Source organism: Oryctolagus cuniculus, chromosome 11, assembly GCF_964237555.1.
Source record: "Oryctolagus cuniculus chromosome 11, mOryCun1.1, whole genome shotgun sequence".
In the NCBI taxonomy this organism is placed as follows: domain Eukaryota; kingdom Metazoa; phylum Chordata; class Mammalia; order Lagomorpha; family Leporidae; genus Oryctolagus; species Oryctolagus cuniculus.
Genome location: NC_091442.1, coordinates 90787744 through 90805677, shown reverse-complemented (window position 1 = coordinate 90805677; position 17934 = coordinate 90787744). Strand labels below are relative to the sequence as shown.

General features: G+C 33.3%; 1 protein-coding gene across 6 annotated transcripts in view; it reads left to right on the top strand.

Moving 5' to 3' along the window:
• Positions 1–17934, top strand: part of CEP290 (centrosomal protein 290) — a 91108-nt gene that overhangs the window by 1368 nt on the left and 71806 nt on the right. For 3 of the 6 annotated variants that reach the window (XM_070052679.1, XM_070052678.1, XM_070052675.1), the window contains exons 4-15: positions 640–709; positions 987–1033; positions 2833–2976; positions 7546–7599; positions 8174–8194; positions 8320–8472; positions 8870–9052; positions 9642–9731; positions 10959–11081; positions 11999–12122; positions 16512–16684; positions 17322–17484. In XM_070052679.1, coding sequence (XP_069908780.1) covers positions 640–709; positions 987–1033; positions 2833–2976; positions 7546–7599; positions 8174–8194; positions 8320–8472; positions 8870–9052; positions 9642–9731; positions 10959–11081; positions 11999–12122; positions 16512–16684; positions 17322–17484 — 1345 coding nt within the window. The remainder of the gene's footprint in view (positions 1–639; positions 710–986; positions 1034–2832; positions 2977–7545; positions 7600–8173; positions 8195–8319; positions 8473–8869; positions 9053–9641; positions 9732–10958; positions 11082–11998; positions 12123–16511; positions 16685–17321; positions 17485–17934) is intronic. The other 3 variants (XM_070052680.1, XM_070052676.1, XM_070052677.1) reach the window with 1 other exon arrangement.

The window sequence follows — 17934 nt, the reverse complement described above, 5'->3', positions numbered from 1 at the left end:
GGAAGAGTTTTAGGTAAGTGGAAGGCAGTGGTAAGATATGGTAAGGGAGTTCTAGAGCTGGAGTGCTTTCCACAAATAACTTACGCTTCACACTTGAAGACACAGGTGTAGAAGGTTTGTAGCAGATTATAGAATAAAACAAATTGGGTCGATAGTTTGGGTTGGGCTTTGGACAGCCTTAAAGATTTATTTTATGTTATCAGCAGTTGGGGAGTAAATTAAATTTTTGAGCCATGATTGATGTAAAAATATACCTTTGGAATGTGAAACTGGGTATGTTACACGAGGGAGACTGAAAGTAATTGGGGCTATTTAGATGTAACATTATGAAGGAGCTTTATACATAAAATTATGGGCTAGAAAAATAGTTATTGGAATAGCAAAAAGGGTGGAAAAGTCACACTGGCTATAAAACTTGTGGGAAACGGAAGAATCAAAGGTATTTCCAACTTAAAAATTTAGAAATTGTAGCCTTAAGTAAGAGAATCATTCATTTGTTCATTCAACAAATATTTACTGCATGTCTTCATATATAAATTATTGTAGGCATTAGGGATGAAGACAGCAAATTAAACAAAACCTTTGTTCTCAATGTTTACCTATAGCATAAAGGCATATTGAAATGATTATTTTGTTTAGATGAAAGCTCAGGAAGTAGAGCTAGCTTTGGAAGAAGTTGAAAAAGCTGGAGAAGAACAAGCAAAATTTGGTAAGTGCCTTGTAAAAAGTTTATTGTAGTGTTAAATAACTCCATTTATTCATTAAAGAGTATAAAGATAAATTTAATATATTGTATAAAATGTTTATATTTAATCTATTGAGAAAGACATTTCTAAAAGTTCTAGTTTGGATCTGTTATATAATAGTCACTTTCTCTTATGTCACCTTGAAATCATGGTGGGATCTTTTCAAAGAATTGATTTATTTATTAGTTTGTTTGAGGTCACCATAATTAATTAAAACACTTCTCTTTTTTTTTTTAATAGAAAATCAATTAAAAACTAAAGTAATGAAACTGGAAAATGAATTGGAGGTATGTCCTTTTGTATTCCCTGGGGTGTAATTGTCATTACTTTTTATTATTTTGAGTTATTTTCAGCTATTTTAATTACTTTTGACTGGAAAAATTACAAGGATAACTTTGTTCTCATTTCTGTGTAATACATATTCTGTGTGCCTTTTATGTGCCATAAATTCTTGTAAGGATTAGGGAACTAATTGGGAACAAAATAAAAACAGTTAATAGCTGGATAGTTTACAATCTAGAGAAAGAGAAGTTTGTATTTAAGGTAGAGTGGGGAAGAGTGGAGATTTGAGGAATAGTGATAGAAGGATATGGTAGAAAACATAGTTTTTGCAAATCCAGGGGTTAAAATATGAACACTGTTGGAAGAGGTAAATATATGAAGATTCTGGAGAAGGAAGGAATTAACGTGATACAAAGCGCTTAGCCTTTGAATGCAGGGAGACCCCTTTTCATTGTATTGGGAAGGAAGGAAGAGTGATTGTGTACAGATTGTTATATGTGTAGGTTAAGTAAGTATAAGATGAGAAGTTGGAGATGAGGTCATATGCTAAAGAAGCCAGATAAAGTTGGAAATACTTCAGTACTGAAGAAAGGATTAGAAAGTAGGGCTCTGGAATCAGACAGATTAAGTTCTAGTCCTATTTCTTTTATCTGTTAACTTTGTAAAAATGGGTGAGTTATTTCTGATTTCCTATTTTATATCTAGCTCCAGGAAAATGTCAAGCATTTTCAATAAGTATTTATTAAATAAATGAATTATGGATTGATTTTAATGTGTTTAGACAGACAACTACTATGAAATAGAAAGTTAGGGCAGTTGAAGATACTGGTAGGAAAGTGGTTGTCAAATCTTAGCTGAAAAGGTAAGGAAGTCAAGATTGAGGGGAAGCCAGAGCTTCTTCCGTGTCTTCCAGCTAGGTTCAGGGGCCCAAACCTTTGGGCCATCTTTTGATGCTTTTTCCCAGGCCATTAGTAGGGAGCTGGATCGGAGGTGGAGCAGCAGGGACGCAAACCTGTGCCCATAAGCGATGTCTGCATAACAGTGGCGGCTTTACCCACTGTGTCACAATGCCAGCCCCAATTTGATGTTTTGAGCCATGGTCTTTATTAATAGAAATATGGAACAAAATGGGTTGACTATCAGATTTTACAGATGATCTAAATTTGGGCTGTTCAATATGGTAGCACTAACTGCTTGTCATTTGCATTTATATTAGCTCAAAAGTAAAATCAAAAATTCAGTTCTTCAGTTGTACTAGCCACATTTCAAGTACTCAGTATCTGTATGTGAATGGTAGCTACTGCTTTAGACAGTGTAGAGAACATTTCCATATTCTAGGATGTCCTGTTGGATAATAGTGGTCTAAATGGTCCATAATGTGAGAGAAAGAGCCGGTTAAGAGCATCAGGGATCAGTGACTAGGGTAGAAGCCCTTGTAGTTTGGAGCCTGGTTTTGAAAGGCTCAGGAGAAATCTTGGTAGTTCATCAAATACATTTTGTGTCTTTGCAGTAGAGTCCATAAAACTAAAACTGTGACTCAGTAGTTATAACAGACCCTGAGTGGTTAATAGTCAATTGTTTGTAGCTCTGGATGGCTTAAGAAAAGCTTAAGCAGTTGTCAGCCTGTGAACTAAAGCTTAAATAAGCCAAATCCTTTAAAAAATCGTCCTTTAGCTAGTAAGCTTTTAAACATCTGGTGCTGAAGGATAATGAAAATTGAAAGACAAGAGAATTGTTTGCTTGTTGTTAATTCATTCGAACTTCCACATATAATGGGATGATTGATACTTTTGCTTTATTTAAGATGGCTCAGCAGTCTGCTGGTGGACGGGACACTCGGTTTTTACGTGATGAAATTCGCCAACTTGAAAAGCAGTTGGAACAAAAAGACAGAGAATTAGAGGATATGGAGAAAGAGTTGGACAAAGAGAAGAAAGTCAATGAACAAGTAAGGCACATTTTTTTTTTTTCAGTGAATCTTAACTGTTCATGTTATCTTTGTAGAATAACTGATTTTGCTTCTTATAATTATTGGTTATATTATCAGTTTCTATAATATATGTTATGTTTATAGAAATTTGTTCACTGTCTAAGGTTGTATATCACTGTTGTCATTACATCTTTAAAATATAGGGGCTCAGTACTTCTAGTGTGGCTTGGAGATTAATTCTTTATATTTGGAAGAATGTTTTTCTCAGGACATTGAAATCACATACATCAAATTGATAGTTTTGAATATTGGTATGATAACATTAGTAAGTATTAAAAAACAGGTGATTTTCTTGCTGCCGTAGTTTATTTTGGTTACAAAGTTACATCTGTTTAATGTGCCTGTGTTAGTAGTTGATTTGGAAATGAATCTTTAATTTATGCTTTCCATATGGTTAATTAATTTCTTTGTTTTATGTAATATATAGGTTCTTGACAATTTGTGTTAACACTAACATTTTATAAATCAATTCATATTATAATCATTTTGCAACATAATTTTTTATCTCATGTTATTTTTTTGTTAAAAATCATGCAATATTTACCTAAATTTAATTTTAGGGAAAATAACATAATCTTTGCAGATAAATTTGTATTTTCTGTGTGAAAATAAGTTGTTTCTTATTTTGCCTCAACTGACCATAAACTTTGAATAGGCACCATGCTGCTGTGGTCCCTCATGGTGGACACTGTCCCAGCCCTCATGCCTAGAAGCTTTTTTGTGGCATATTCTCATAATCTTTATTTGTTATGCTCCGAGAAATGGAGTTAAAAATTTTAAGTAAACCACAATGATTGTCAGATAATATTGCTGTGTAAGACACTATATCATGAATTAGTTTGTAAGGAAAAGTATTCCCATTCTTCTTCTTTTTCTTCTTCTTTTTTTTTTTTTAAATAATGAAAGCCCTTGCGTGACAATCCAAATTTATTGAAATACTGATGTAAAGTTACACAAAATTGCACCACTTTAATTAAGGCTTATAGTTTACATTTGTCTACCTTAAAGTAGTTGTAACGTTAGGTTTGTCAATTTAAATACTGTGGCTTCCTGTTGAATAGACACACAATCTTTACACCCAAATGTTAATGCATACAAAGCAACAGGGCATTGTTAAATACAATATCAATAATTACTGCATATAATAATTAATAATTAATTACGCCTTCTGACCAATTACACATGATTACAATTACTTCCCACTTTCACATCCACAGGACTGGCCCACCATTTAACATCTCAACCAAAATATCGCACATATGAAACAATATAACAGGCAAAAGTGCTAAACCCTGTATATTTGATATCGCAGATACACCTATGCATGAGCAAACAAGGGATTCACAGTGAGAATCTACAGCTTCAGAAGCCTGAAAATGATTGACAAAAACTGTTAAATGATTAAAAAGTTGTTTGCAACTTGTTGTAGACCCCCACTGTATGCACAACATTAAAAATCATTCCCTATGTAAACAAAAAAAGAAACCCCTACCAAGAGAATTGAAAAGTCTGAGCATTTCTTTCTCAATGGATAGTAAAGGTAGTGTCTTCAAGACATTATAGTGAAAGGACTGTCATATTTTAAAGACAAGATCTTTGTCACCACAGGCTTTTTTAAAAGTTTTAAAAAACTATATGACTGTGTTAATTAAAGTGCTTATTTTGTACAATATGATGATAATGATCTTGAATTTCTTCAAAAAATTACAATAAGTTACAAGTATCAAGCAAAGCTATCTAGAGTAGTCTATATAAGAGCTCCTTGGGCTTTGTTTTGTTATGCTAAAATAGTGGTGCTTTTAGGGTTTACATTATTGTACTCCAATACAAAGTATGGGTGTGTTAAAATATACAACACACCATTTTCATACATGTACAATATTGGTGAATGAAGAATGTCTCTTAGCTATAATACTGAATGTAGCCTCTGGTTTACCAGCTGTATACTCTAGGGCTATTTATAAGTAAGAACCTCTCTTGTGATACTGGAAAGTGATTAGAATGTGCAAACTGATACAATAGCTTTCATCTGCCTCTTAAAGTGTATCATCCCAGGAAAGTCCATTTAAGATGTTGGTAGGTTTAACAAAGTTGGAATTCTGGCGCTGTTGAGTTGGGTGACAGTTCTTCAGACCTGACTCAGAGCTACAACACATTTAGTATATTAAAGCAGCTGACATGATGACTTTTGGTAGGCCTTCCCAGGCACTGGGGTTTCTCTTTAAATTTGCTGCACTATTTCATAAAAGATCTCATTAATATTTATTTTTGATTTTGCAGAAGATTCTAAGAATGCACAGTTGTTCCACAAGTTGTTGTTCTAGTTGTTTCTCCAGTACACAAGTACAATAATTTAGATTTTTAAAATCTATGCACTAAAACCAATTTCCTTTACAACCTTTCTTTTTTCTTATTTTATCCTTTATTTAAAAAGAATATAAGATAATTATGGTATGAAACTGTATTTTTTTTTTTTTTTTTTTTTTTTTTTACAGGCGGAGTGGACAGTAAGAGAGAGAGACAGAGAGAAAGGTCTTCCTTTGCCGTTGGTTCACCCTCCAATGGCCGCCGCGGCCTGCGCGCTGCCGCCGGCGCACCGCGCTGATCCGATGGCAGGAGCCAGGAGCCAGGTGCTTTTCCTGGTCTCCCATGGGGTGCAGGGCCCAAGCACCTGGGCCATCCTCCACTGCACTCCCTGGCCACAGCAGAGGGCTGGCCTGGAAGAGGGGCAACCGGGACAGATTCCGGCGCCCCGACCGGGACTAGAACCTGGTGTGCCGGCGCTGCTAGGCGGAGGATTAGCCTAGTGAGCCGCGGCGCCGGCCATGAAACTGTATTTTAAAGTCTATGATGAAGAATCATCAGTATGTGAGCCTTGCGGAAGCTTGGTTATTATTAAGAGTCTACAAAGGAAATTATTGAGACAACAGAGGAAAATTGATAATGGACAAGATTATTCAATCAATTTTAAAATTTTTGGCATATTAGTTATATTATGGTTATGAAACAATACCTTTTTTAAAGGATGGATATGGTGAAATCAATTTTGTGTGGAAAACAACACACTAAGTTTTTGCTGTTACATTCATTGAGCATTATGCTAAAAAATTTATATACTTCTTATTTAATTATTTTTTTAAAGATTTTATTTATTTATTTGAAAGTTAGAGTTATACAGAGAAAGAGAGAAGTAGAGGCAGAGGAAAGAAAGAGAGGGAGGTCTTCCACCTGCTGGTTCATTCCCCATAATTCTTATATGCTCATAAAAATTATTTACTCATAATTTTTATATGCTTGCTCAACTTAAAATTTTATGTTAATCAAGATCTCTATAATATTCTTGGACAATCAAAGGAGCTTAGAAAATATACTCCAAGTCTTACATTGCATTTATTTCATAATTATAATTTTAACTTTTTTTAGCATAAACTGTGTGGTTTAATAACAGAAATCTACTGTCACAGTTCTGAAAACTGAGGGTGTGAAGTGCAGATGTTGGCAGCATTGGTTTCTTCTTTTTTTCTTAAGATTTATTTATTTATTTGAAAGTCAGAGTTACACAGAGCGAGGAGAGGCAGAGAGAGAGAAAGAGAGAGGTCTTCTATCCAATGGTTCACTCCCCAGTTGGCCGCAACAGCCGGAGCTGTGCTGATCTGAGATGAGATAGGAAAAGTGGATTTAATAGATGAAGTGACTTGTTCATGTTTTACTAGAAATTGATTGACCAGGGATATAAACCTAGTGCAATCTGATTTCAGATGACTTCTATTAATGATTATGTTGGATTACTTCGTATTTCTGATTTAATATTCACTGAGAGCAAGAGTATTCTAGCCATGAGACAAGAACAACAAAATATAAAGATCTTTACAGACAACCACTCATTTTAGTTTTGAGGTGCTTTGGGGACAATGATTTGTTTACTTCTATATTTTTTAGTTAAAATTCATTCTTTTTTCAAATAAAAGATTTATTTATTTATTTGAAAGTCAGAATTACAGTGAGAGAAGGAAGAGTCAGAAAGGAGAAAAAAGAGAGATCTTCTATCTGCTGACTCCCTCATCAGGCTTCAATGGCCAGGACTGGGCCAGGCTGAAGCCAAGAGCCAGGTGCTTCCTCCTTGTCTCCCATGTGGATAGCAGGGGCCCAAGCTCCTGGGCCATCCTCTGCTGCTTTTCCCAGGTGGTTGGTAGGGAGCCTCATCAGAAGTGGAGGAATTGAGACAGGGACCAACTTACATATAGGATGCCAGCGTGGCAGGCAGCTGCTTCACTCACTACACCACAACACTAGCCCCTACAATTTCTTTGTGTGTAATTTTCTTTCTGTGTTTATCCTTCCTAATCCTTAGTTTTCAAAAATATTGACTTATTATTTATGTTTTATGTTGATAGAAGTCCTTAGAAGTTAAATGTTTTTTTTACTTTATTGGAGAGGGTTTAGAATATAAACTAACTGGCTGAAAACCTGACTTTATGTTGAATTATTGCTGAATTTTTCTTATTCACTTTTTTTTTACTATTTTAGTTGGCTCTTCGCAATGAGGAGGCAGAAAATGAAAACAGCAAATTAAGAAGAGAGGTTGGTAAAAAATTGTAGTGATTCCACTGATATTTCTTAAAAAAAAAAGTTTACATGGTGACCAGAACTGGAGTCTTCTAAGTGATATTTTCAAAATGAGTGATTTTGTGATATAACTTCATCTCAAGGAATTAGTAAATAAAACATGAGACTATTCAGTACCATATTTATCTTTTAAATCTGTATGAGCAAAGCTTTCTTTCTGATCTATAAACATTCTTTGCCTGTTTGCTAACTGAATATGACTGATTTTCTGTTCTTATTTCTCTCATTTTATCTAGTATTGTTTAACAATTTTTGCTTTTTCATGAGATCTTTAAAAATTTATTATTTGGTTCTTCTGAGCCTGATATTATTTGTACATTGTTTACTCTTATAGGCATTCTTATAATTTTAACATAAACAAAATGTTCTTTGTTTTGGATGATAATTAATAGTCTTACACTTTTGGTTATCTAAAATAATATATTTCATTCTCTTAAATTTCTCTTTTTTCCTTTAATTCCCTTATTACTTTTAGTTATTTATTGCTTCTCTCATTTCTAATTACTTTTTTTCCTGTTCTTTTCTGGAGAACAAACGTCTAAAGAAAAAGGTGAGACACTAAGGGTAGTGAAACTTTGGGAATGTAAAGGTATATTCTCAGAACATTAGTTAGAGAATGCAATTTGTTGTCCTGGGTAGTTTCTTAATTCAACGTTGCACTTGGTGTACCTTCAGAATGAACAGCTGCGTCAGGATATTATCGACTACCAAAAACAAATAGATTCACAAAAAGAAACACTGTTATCAAGAAGAGGAGAAGACAGTGATTATCGATCTCAGTTGTCTAAAAAGAACTATGAACTTGTCCAGTATCTGGATGAAATTCAGGTAAAGTGGGTAGAAGTCACTTCAGGGAAATGGCCTTGTAAAAACTTTAATTTTATTATACTGCCGCTCTAGTATTTAGCCCTACATGTAAATTCTGTAGTATAAACTTGCAACTATATACTTGTAAAACTTGTTAACTTCTCCTGGAAATAACAGTTCTTGATTTATTCTTTTTATATGTGCTTATCTTAAATATTAATAATAATTAGAATCCATAAATATAAATTGCTTGATATTTAATTTGACTTAAGTGGTCAGTGTCAATTCACACTAAAGGTCTATAAAGAATTCGCTGTTCTCCAGTGGACATTTATATCTCCATTTAATTTCAGTGATGGAGTTTAAATTTTAGTTCCTTAAAATTGTTTTTTAAATATGGTATCTTTAACTTTTTTAGACTTTAACAGAAGCTAATGAGAAAATTGAAGTTCAGAATGAAGAAATGAGAAAAAATCTAGAAGAGTCTGTACAGGAAATGGAGAAGATGACTGATGAATATAATAGGATGAAATCCATTGTGCATCAGACAGATACTATAATGGACCAGTTAAAAAAAGAAAATGAACATTATCGACTTCAAGTAAGAATGATTGTTAAAATGACTTATTTACACAGGCTTTATATTGTCTCATACTGTTTATTTGAAACTGGAAAGTAGTTTTCTGGGATGTGAGTTTTTGTCTGTTATTTTAATGCTATAATATATTGCCTGGTTGATATATGTGTCCACATGTGTTTCTGTAGTCACCTCATAAACACCTTGTGTTCTAGCTGTCTAGGATTTATTTAAATGATAACTGGATGAATGTGTATACAGCAGTTCTGCAAAGCTCATATTTATGGAGATTTTCTGTTAAAGATTCATAAAGCTCTTATGGATCATAAAGGCTTAATTTTATATCTTCAAGTAAATATGTTACAAAGTTAGAAACAATTACATTGTTCAGTATTTCTGTGGGAATAATCTTATTTTAAAGTAGCATACTGTTTAAAAATACAACTTTCTGGTAAATAAAGGTAACTATGTAAGTATGAAGTTGAATAAACTATTAAATGTCACCTTTAATTATAGGACTACTTCAGTAATATTCTTCTTACATGTATACAAGAGTAATGTATTTATATTATGCCAATTTGCAACAATTCTTGAAATCATTATTGCTTTTTAGGTGCAAGAGCTTACAGATCTTCTGAAAGCAAAAAATGAAGAAGATGATCCAATCATGATAGCTGTCAATGCAAAAGTAGAAGAATGGAAGGTACTTTTCTCAATTCATACTGTAACTTTTTCATTCCCTATTTTAGATTGAAGTGGCAGTTTTTTGTTTAAAGTTCTTATACTAGTTAATAACACTTCTTAGGGTTTTATTTTAAAGTTTGTTATATGTCTTAGCTAGAAAATGTCTAAAGCTGTCCTAAGGGGTCCTCTGGATAAGTTGTTCTTGAATAACTCTTCCAAATCCATATATTTGTTAATTAAAATATGATTCTAAGTAAACTTTAATTTTTTTCACATCACTCATAGTTACCGTGTCTTCCAAGTTATGTTGTTCCAGGTTTACTTACTTTTTGCATCTTTGTTTTCCATGTCAGAGTAACGTGTGAGAAAGAGTAAGGGAGGAGATTGATCACAATCACTTGGGAAGCCTTATCAAAATGATCTCTCTTCTTTACCCGTCTCCAACCTCAGCCAAATTTCCCGTATTTCCATATCAGAAGCTGGGTTTCTGATGGTTGTATATTAAAAAAAATCTGAGATGATTCTGGATAAATAATTCTAATTTTAAAAGCCATCCACTCCAGAATCATTCTTTGACAAATTTCATATTATATTTTCTTGGCAATTATCACATGAAGCACTCAGATAAACTACATTTAAAAAAAAAGCAGTAGCAATGGGAATGAAGCCTATAGAGTCAATCAGAGGTCAGTAAATTTTATGTAAACAGTAACAAAGTAAATATTTTAAGCCCTCTGGTCTCTGGTATAACTGTTCAACTCTGCTGGTACATAGCATGAAAGTTAGCCATACATAGTACATAAATGAATTGGGATGTTTCCAAATTTTTATGTTAATACAGCAGCCATTTGGGGGGTAAACCAACGGAAGGAAGACCTTTCTCTCTCTCTCTCTCTCTCTCTCTCTCACTCTCACTGTCTAACTCTGATTGTCAAATAAATAAATAAATAGAATAAAATAAAATAAATACACTGCTTTAATGAATTTCTTTGCATATATGTTGTTTTGGAAATGTAACAGTAGAATAAATTGCCTCAAGTATAGTTTTATATAAGTTGAAAATATATTCCTCTGATTTGTCACTTGTCTTTTGGCTTTATAGTGTTTTTCTCTTTATATGATGTATTTCTCTTTTTATTAGGTAGTTAAATTTATTATTTTCATGGTTTTTTGCCTTTGTGTCATAATTAAAGAGTCTCTTTTTTGTTGTCTTTTACATCTAAATTTTTGTTTTCTCTGCTTCTAGTCAATTTTATCTTCTAAAGATGATGAGATTATTGAATATCAGCAAATGTTACATAATCTCAGGGAGAAACTTAAAAATGCCCAGCTTGATGCTGATAAAAGTAATGTTATGGCTCTACAACAGGTAAAATATATACAGAATTTTGTTTATCAGCTAATTTTATTAAAGTTGAAACTCTGACCTGTGTCTTATTTATTGCTTCACCTTACCTGATTTCAAGTTATATATTCCTCGGTACATAACAAAGTCTTTTGAAATTTCTTATACCATTTAGACCCAAGAAAACAGAAATAAGTTTAAAGTTAAGGTTAGAGTTGGGGATATAATTATTTTCTTTGGGTAATACATTTTTGTGGTTAGTACTTATTTAATAAGAAAACATTAAAAATAGAAATTTTGGAATCACAGTATTCTATTTATTAAAGTTCATTTGATTATATCTTGTACTGACATACCATAAATAATATGACATAATCTAAAAGTATTATAATTTATACTACCTACAAATTTTATTTTTGGTAAAATTGTACTGTATCAAAAGAAGTCACACTCTGATCATCTGTGTCTGAAGCATAATGCAAAAGAAAGAAGGAAATCTGAAAATTACTTGAGGAAGAAAATCAATTATAGGGGAGAGTAGTTTTGATTGAAATACTAAAGGGAAAAAAGCTAAGTTGAGTAAAAGAGAAATCACAGGGCAAAACACAAACATACAAGATGGTAAAAAAATACAGAATTGAATAGATGATGAAAGTAAAATAAGGAGTTACAAAATGCCACAAACATTAGGAAAGTCTGGCATTCCTGTTCGCCACAGTGTTGACCATTATATCCATCTTTAAGTAGTAGAGTGACAGCAGTGTACCTGACATTATGTAGTTCAGTAGATATGTACAAAATAGTAAAATAGTTTTACCCAAAAGAAAGTATGCTCTACAGACTTGTTGGAAAAAAACAGGACTTACCCCCTTTTTTTTTTTTTTAACTCTATATGTTAATATTCATGAAGGGAGATATAATATTTTAAAAATATCTTATAGGGTATACAGGAACGAGATAGTCAAATTAAGATGCTAACTGAACAAGTAGAGCAATATACGAAAGAAATGGAAAAAAATACTTTTATCATTGAAGATTTGAAAAATGAACTCCAAAGAAACAAAGGTAATTCAATACTTTATAAGTATATAAAATTACATATCATTGTTTTAAAACTTTTATTAAATTGAGATCATCTCATGTCAACAAATATATTATTCAGTTTCAAATTTCAGTTCTATTGTGCTTAAAAATTGTACATAATATTTTAATTACCATATATTTGAGTGTGTTTTGTATCATTTATCTCCTTTGTTGAGAATCACATTATCCTTTATTAAATGAGTGGTTATATGAAAGAAATGATGAATAGTGATATACTTGAGTATCTTAATTTAATTTTCTTTTTATAACTTGCAAAAAATGGAGAATAAAATTTTGATTATGTAGCAATATTACAGATAGTTTTCAGAAGAAATTTGATCTGTAAGTATAAGCACTTGAATTAATTTTACCCGAATTAATGCCTTCCTGTATTCTCCTTATCCTGAGTCATAATACCTTGCCTATCAAACATTCTGAATATAACCCTCACATGTTATGTTTCCTTAGCACTGCCTATTGTAGTTACATCAGAACATGCTAAATGATTCTTGGTAAATTCTTGGACAGTTTATTATAATTGCTGAAGATGAAAAAATAAAATATGAAGGGGATATAGGATGTATTTGTGTGTATGTTTAAGTGTTGTTGTGGTAGTTGTGTTTGGAGATAGAGTATTTAGATAATGAGGCAAAGGCCTGACTGAGGAGATAATTGAACAAGGACTTAAAGGAAATAGGGAGTGAATCATGTAGATAGCTCTAAGCAGTGGGAATAAATTCAAAGAAACTGAAGCAGGAGTGTACCAACCATGTGTAATGAAAAATAAAGAAATCTTTTTGGCTAGAATGTAGTGAGCAAACAGGGCAGTAATAGGAAATAAGATCAAAGACATAACCCGAGGCCATATAATGCGGGACCTATTAGTTCCTTTTAAGGCCTTTGGTTTATAAGAGGGAGCATCAGAGAAATTTTCTGAAGATAGGCGGGATATAATTTGACTTAGGCTGTTTCTGCAGTATGCTGTGGTAGTAGTAAGAACAGAAATGGGGAGACTTATACAACTATTGTAATAATCTGGAGAGAGGTGAAGGTGATTTGGAGCATGATGGTAGCAGTGGAATTATAAGGTTAGTTGCCAGTTCTGGATACATTTGGAAGGTGGTCAAAAGTGAATTTGCTTTGTTCGATATGAAAGACTTATCAGGACTTTTGAGTGCTATAAACACTAGAGAGGGTCGTAAGATGAGCAGATTTAGACACGTTAAGTTTGAGATGATTATTAGACATCTAAATGAAGATGTTGAATAGGCATTTATATATAAAGTCTGAAGTTCAAGAGAACAATCTAAGCTAAAGATAAAATTTGGGAACCATCTCCATCAAAGTGGTATTTGAAGTCATGAAGTTGGGTAAGATCATCAAGGAAATGAATATAAGAAAAATCTAGAGAGTGAAGCCTAGAATACTTCTATTTTGGAGGTTAGGGAGATAATAAAGAGCTGTCAAAGGAGACTGAAAAGGAATGGTCACAGACATGAGAGGAAAACAGGGGCATGAAGAGTCCTGAAAAATCACCCAAGAAATTTCAGCAAGGAAGAATTAGCAGCTGTTCAGAGCTGTGGTTATTGCTGTGGATTGATGTAGATGAGTACTGAAAATTGATTGTTGGGCTTAGCAGTAGTTGTTTTTGGTTCAAGAGAAGTTGGGTAGAGATGAAATGGAGAGAAGAAATGTAGGACTCTTTTCAGGACTGTTTCCATAAATGAAAGGGGGAAATGACCTTCCTGAAAGGAAAGAGATAGTAAGAAAATGTTTTGCTCTTTAAGATGTAAGAAATAACTCATGCATCTAGGTTAATAGGATTGCTCCATTTAAAAAAATCAATTGATAATTGAATGAAGCAGACTCCAGAGGGAAAGAAGAACTTTTGAAGCAGTACCTTAGAAGGCAGTAGGGTGGAATTTAGCGTACCAGTGAAGAATTTGGCCTTCACTGGAAACACAGAGTTATTCCATAATGACAGGAAAGAAGGTAGAGTGTATAGATGAAGATTTGGGATTCTGGGTAGAAGTTGTGTTAGTAGTAGCTTGTAGAAGTTCTCTGTGGATTGTTTGTTCTTTTTTTTGTTTGTTTGTTTGTTTGTTTGTTTTTGTGAATAAGGAAGCAAGGTTCCCAGCTGAAAGTGAGGATACAACTTAGATGAAAGAGAAGATAGAGAATGATCAGAATGAAGACTTACGAAATATATATAATGAGCAGCATTAGGGCCCACTAGTTCTAAATATTTCTCTATGTTTGTATATTATGTTTGTTAGAATACTTTGACAGTTTAAACTGTTTTATAAGGCTGATTAAAATTTCTCACATTCCAGTCACTAGAAGAAAAAGTGCCAGTTAATCTCTGCTATCAAATAAGAGGTCTCATCCATTGACACTTTAGACTGTCTGTAATCATTTAAACCCTAAAGCTCACATAGAGCCATAGACTCTATGTGTCATAGACTATATTCTATAACTCTATAGCCTGAATTTAACTTGTTAGCTCATTCAGATTAGGTTTAGATATCAGAAGCAGAGATCTGAAGAATAGTAGAGAAATAAAGATTTGTGTAATTCTCTAGAATTAGGCAGTCTAGATCTTTCCCATCCAAAATACAACTTTACCATCATATCTATATCTAAACAGCAAGATAGATGAAGAGTGGGTAAGAGGCAAAGAGCATGTAGCAAATAAATAAAGTATTTGTTGTGGAGGGCTATAGGTAAGGGAAAATCAAAACTGGGGGACTACTCAGCCTCTGTCACAGCTAGGCTGTTAGCTCCAGAGAGCAGGGTTCATTTCTTAGAAAAGTTGTGTGATCTCCCATTTTTAGTCCAATGCTTAATATAAGTCCAATGTACATATATGCCCTATATAATTTTACATGTTTGTTATGGGTGAATTGGAGAATAATCTTTATTAAAACATTTCAGAATGATAAAAATATTATATTTTAGTTGGGCAACAATTTAGTTATAGAAAACAAAAGAAGATTTAGATGCTTTTTTTTAAAGTTCATGATTACATTTACCTGTAAATGACAGAAAAACAAAGCAAAATTGAAGCAACTAGTTGAGGATTGGTGTGACAGCTGCACAATTATTGAGTATCAGGGACTCTACATGTTATATCTCTACCTACTTCAACAATGTGGTTTCCATCTCATGTTCTAAAAAGATTGAATTCCAGCTTTCATATCCATATTCTAGCAAGCAGGAAGGAAGAAAGAGAAATAAGTATTCACTGTTCTTAAAAAATATTTTCTTGGGGCCAGCATTATGGTACAGTAGGCTAAGCTGCCGCCATCCCATGTAGGTACCAGTTTAAGTATCAGCTGCTCCACTTCTGATCCAGCTCCATGCTAATGCACCTGGGAAAGCAGCAGAAGATGGCCCAAATATTTGGGCCCACGCATGTGGGAAACCTTGATGAAGCTCATGGTTCCTGGCTTCAGCCTGGCCCAGCCCTGGCTATTGTGGCCATTTAGGGAGTATTAACAGTGGATGTAAGATTTCTCTCTCTCTCTCTTTCCCTCTCTCTCTCTCTGTTCCTGTCTCCATCTCTCTTTGTAACTCTGCCTTTAAAATAAAATAAGCAAATTTTTAAAAAAATATTTTCTGGGACTGACATTGTGGTACAGCAGATTAAGCCACTGCTGAGGGAACTGGCAGTGCTGGTTGAGTCCCAACTGCTTTCCTTCTGATCCAGCTCCCTGTGTAATGAGCCTGGGAAAACAACAGAAGATGCCTTACCAAGCACACAGGAGACCAGGATATAGTTCCTGGCTCCTGGCTTCAGCCTGATCCATTCCCAGCTATTGCTGCTGTTTGGGGAGTGAACCGATGGATGGAAGATCTCTATCTCTATTTCTCCTTCTCTCTGTGTTACTCTGCCTTTCCAATAAATAAATAAATAAATCTTAAAAAAAAGAAAACATTAAAAAAATTTCCTAAATTTGCACATGAATTTTGTATTTATATCTGATGAATGACATTACCACACTTAGCTGCTGGAGTGTAAGTGGAAATTTAGCCTTTGTTTTGGATGACCATGTATCCTATCAAACATCCATACCTCTGTTATAATGGAAAAAAGGGACATTGAATATTACAACTGCTATCTTCCACAATGATCAATCCTCATAAAACAGTGTTCCACAACCTTCTATCATCCATACCCTTTCAGCTAAGACAGTTTTACTGAGCTTTGCTTTTTAGTTAATTTTCTTAATAAAACCAAAACAAACTTTCATGTTACAAATATAAAATTATAACATTAAGGATGCTTTGTTAGTAGTATAATACTGAGGAGTTATTTAAAAGAATGAATAGTCAACTAAATTAATAAATGATGTTTGTTTTACCCTGTAGGTGCTTCTACCCTTTCTCAACAGACTCATTATATGAAAATTCAGTCAAAGCTACAAATTTTAGAAGAGAAAACTAAAGAGGCTGAGAGAACAGCTGAGCTGGCTGAGGCTGATGCTAGGGAAAAGGATAAAGAATTAGTTGAGGCTCTGAAGCGGTTAAAAGATTATGAATCGGTATGTATTTTTATCTTGTCAATCAAGGAGCTTAGAATTATTCTTGCTGCGCACAGTTTGGTGCCATTTACTGCATACCATTTAAGAAACATTACATAAGCGTCTTTTAATAAGGGTTATCCTAATTAATTTGATAAAAGAGTTTGCCCAGATCATCAGCTTTGGTGAGGCAGTAGGATTAGATTCTTTGTTATCTGTGTCCGTTGTGCCACCATGTAGATGTGACATCACTTGCTATTTTGACAAAATTTATGAGACGGACAGTTTTGTTGCCTGCCATGTCAACATGAGCTGCTTTGTATTTTTTATATTTATTGATCTGATTATCAATGAAATAAGGAAGCTATTGATTTACATATTCTGTTAGTATTGTTAATGTGATTTTTTCCCAGTATTTTGTTAAGAGTTTTATATAGAACATTCTGAATCACTTTGCCATTAGCACGTTGTACTTGGAAGTTCCAGCTGTTCTATATGCCTTCATTATTATTACTGGATTTATAAAGCACCCCCCAAAAAAACCGTGTAGTGATATAAATCATAGATATTGTACATTTCTCATTAGACTTACTAATAAATTCACAAATTTGGTACATTTATTCAAATTATGCTTTATATTAGTTTGGATATTTTTCAGGGTGTATATGGTTTAGAAGATGCAGTTGTTGAGATAAAGAATTGTAAAAACCAAATTAAAATAAGAGATCAAGAGATTGAAGAATTGACAAAGGAAATCAATAAACTTGAATTGAAGATCAATGATTTCCTGGATGAAAATGAGGCACTTAGAGAGCGTATGGGTAAGCTTTTTTTTAAGATACATAGTTTTCTCAACTCTTTCAAGTCTTTTTTGGTTTGCTTTTTGCTTATTATTATTTTCAAATTGTTGATTTTTTTTCCAAGTATATATTTCTAGAAAAACATTTAAAATGAATGAAATGGAGCCTCTCTGATTGAAATGGGATTGGGGATTTCATGGGGTAGGTATGATAGGTGGGCAGATAAATAATTTTTTTATTCAGTCTAATATCTCCTCAGTAATTACTGCTTAGTTAAGAATGAAAGTCAGTTGTATTAATACAATATATCAGAAGTTAGCATTTTTTCAACAAAAGTAGGGATTGTATGACCCATGTTAGTCTGCAGAATGTTATTGTTTCAGATGAATTATGAGAACCTTGAGAAGTACTATATAAACCTTTTAAGACTTTTAAAGACTTTTACGGATTTTAGGATGCTTTAAGTTTTAT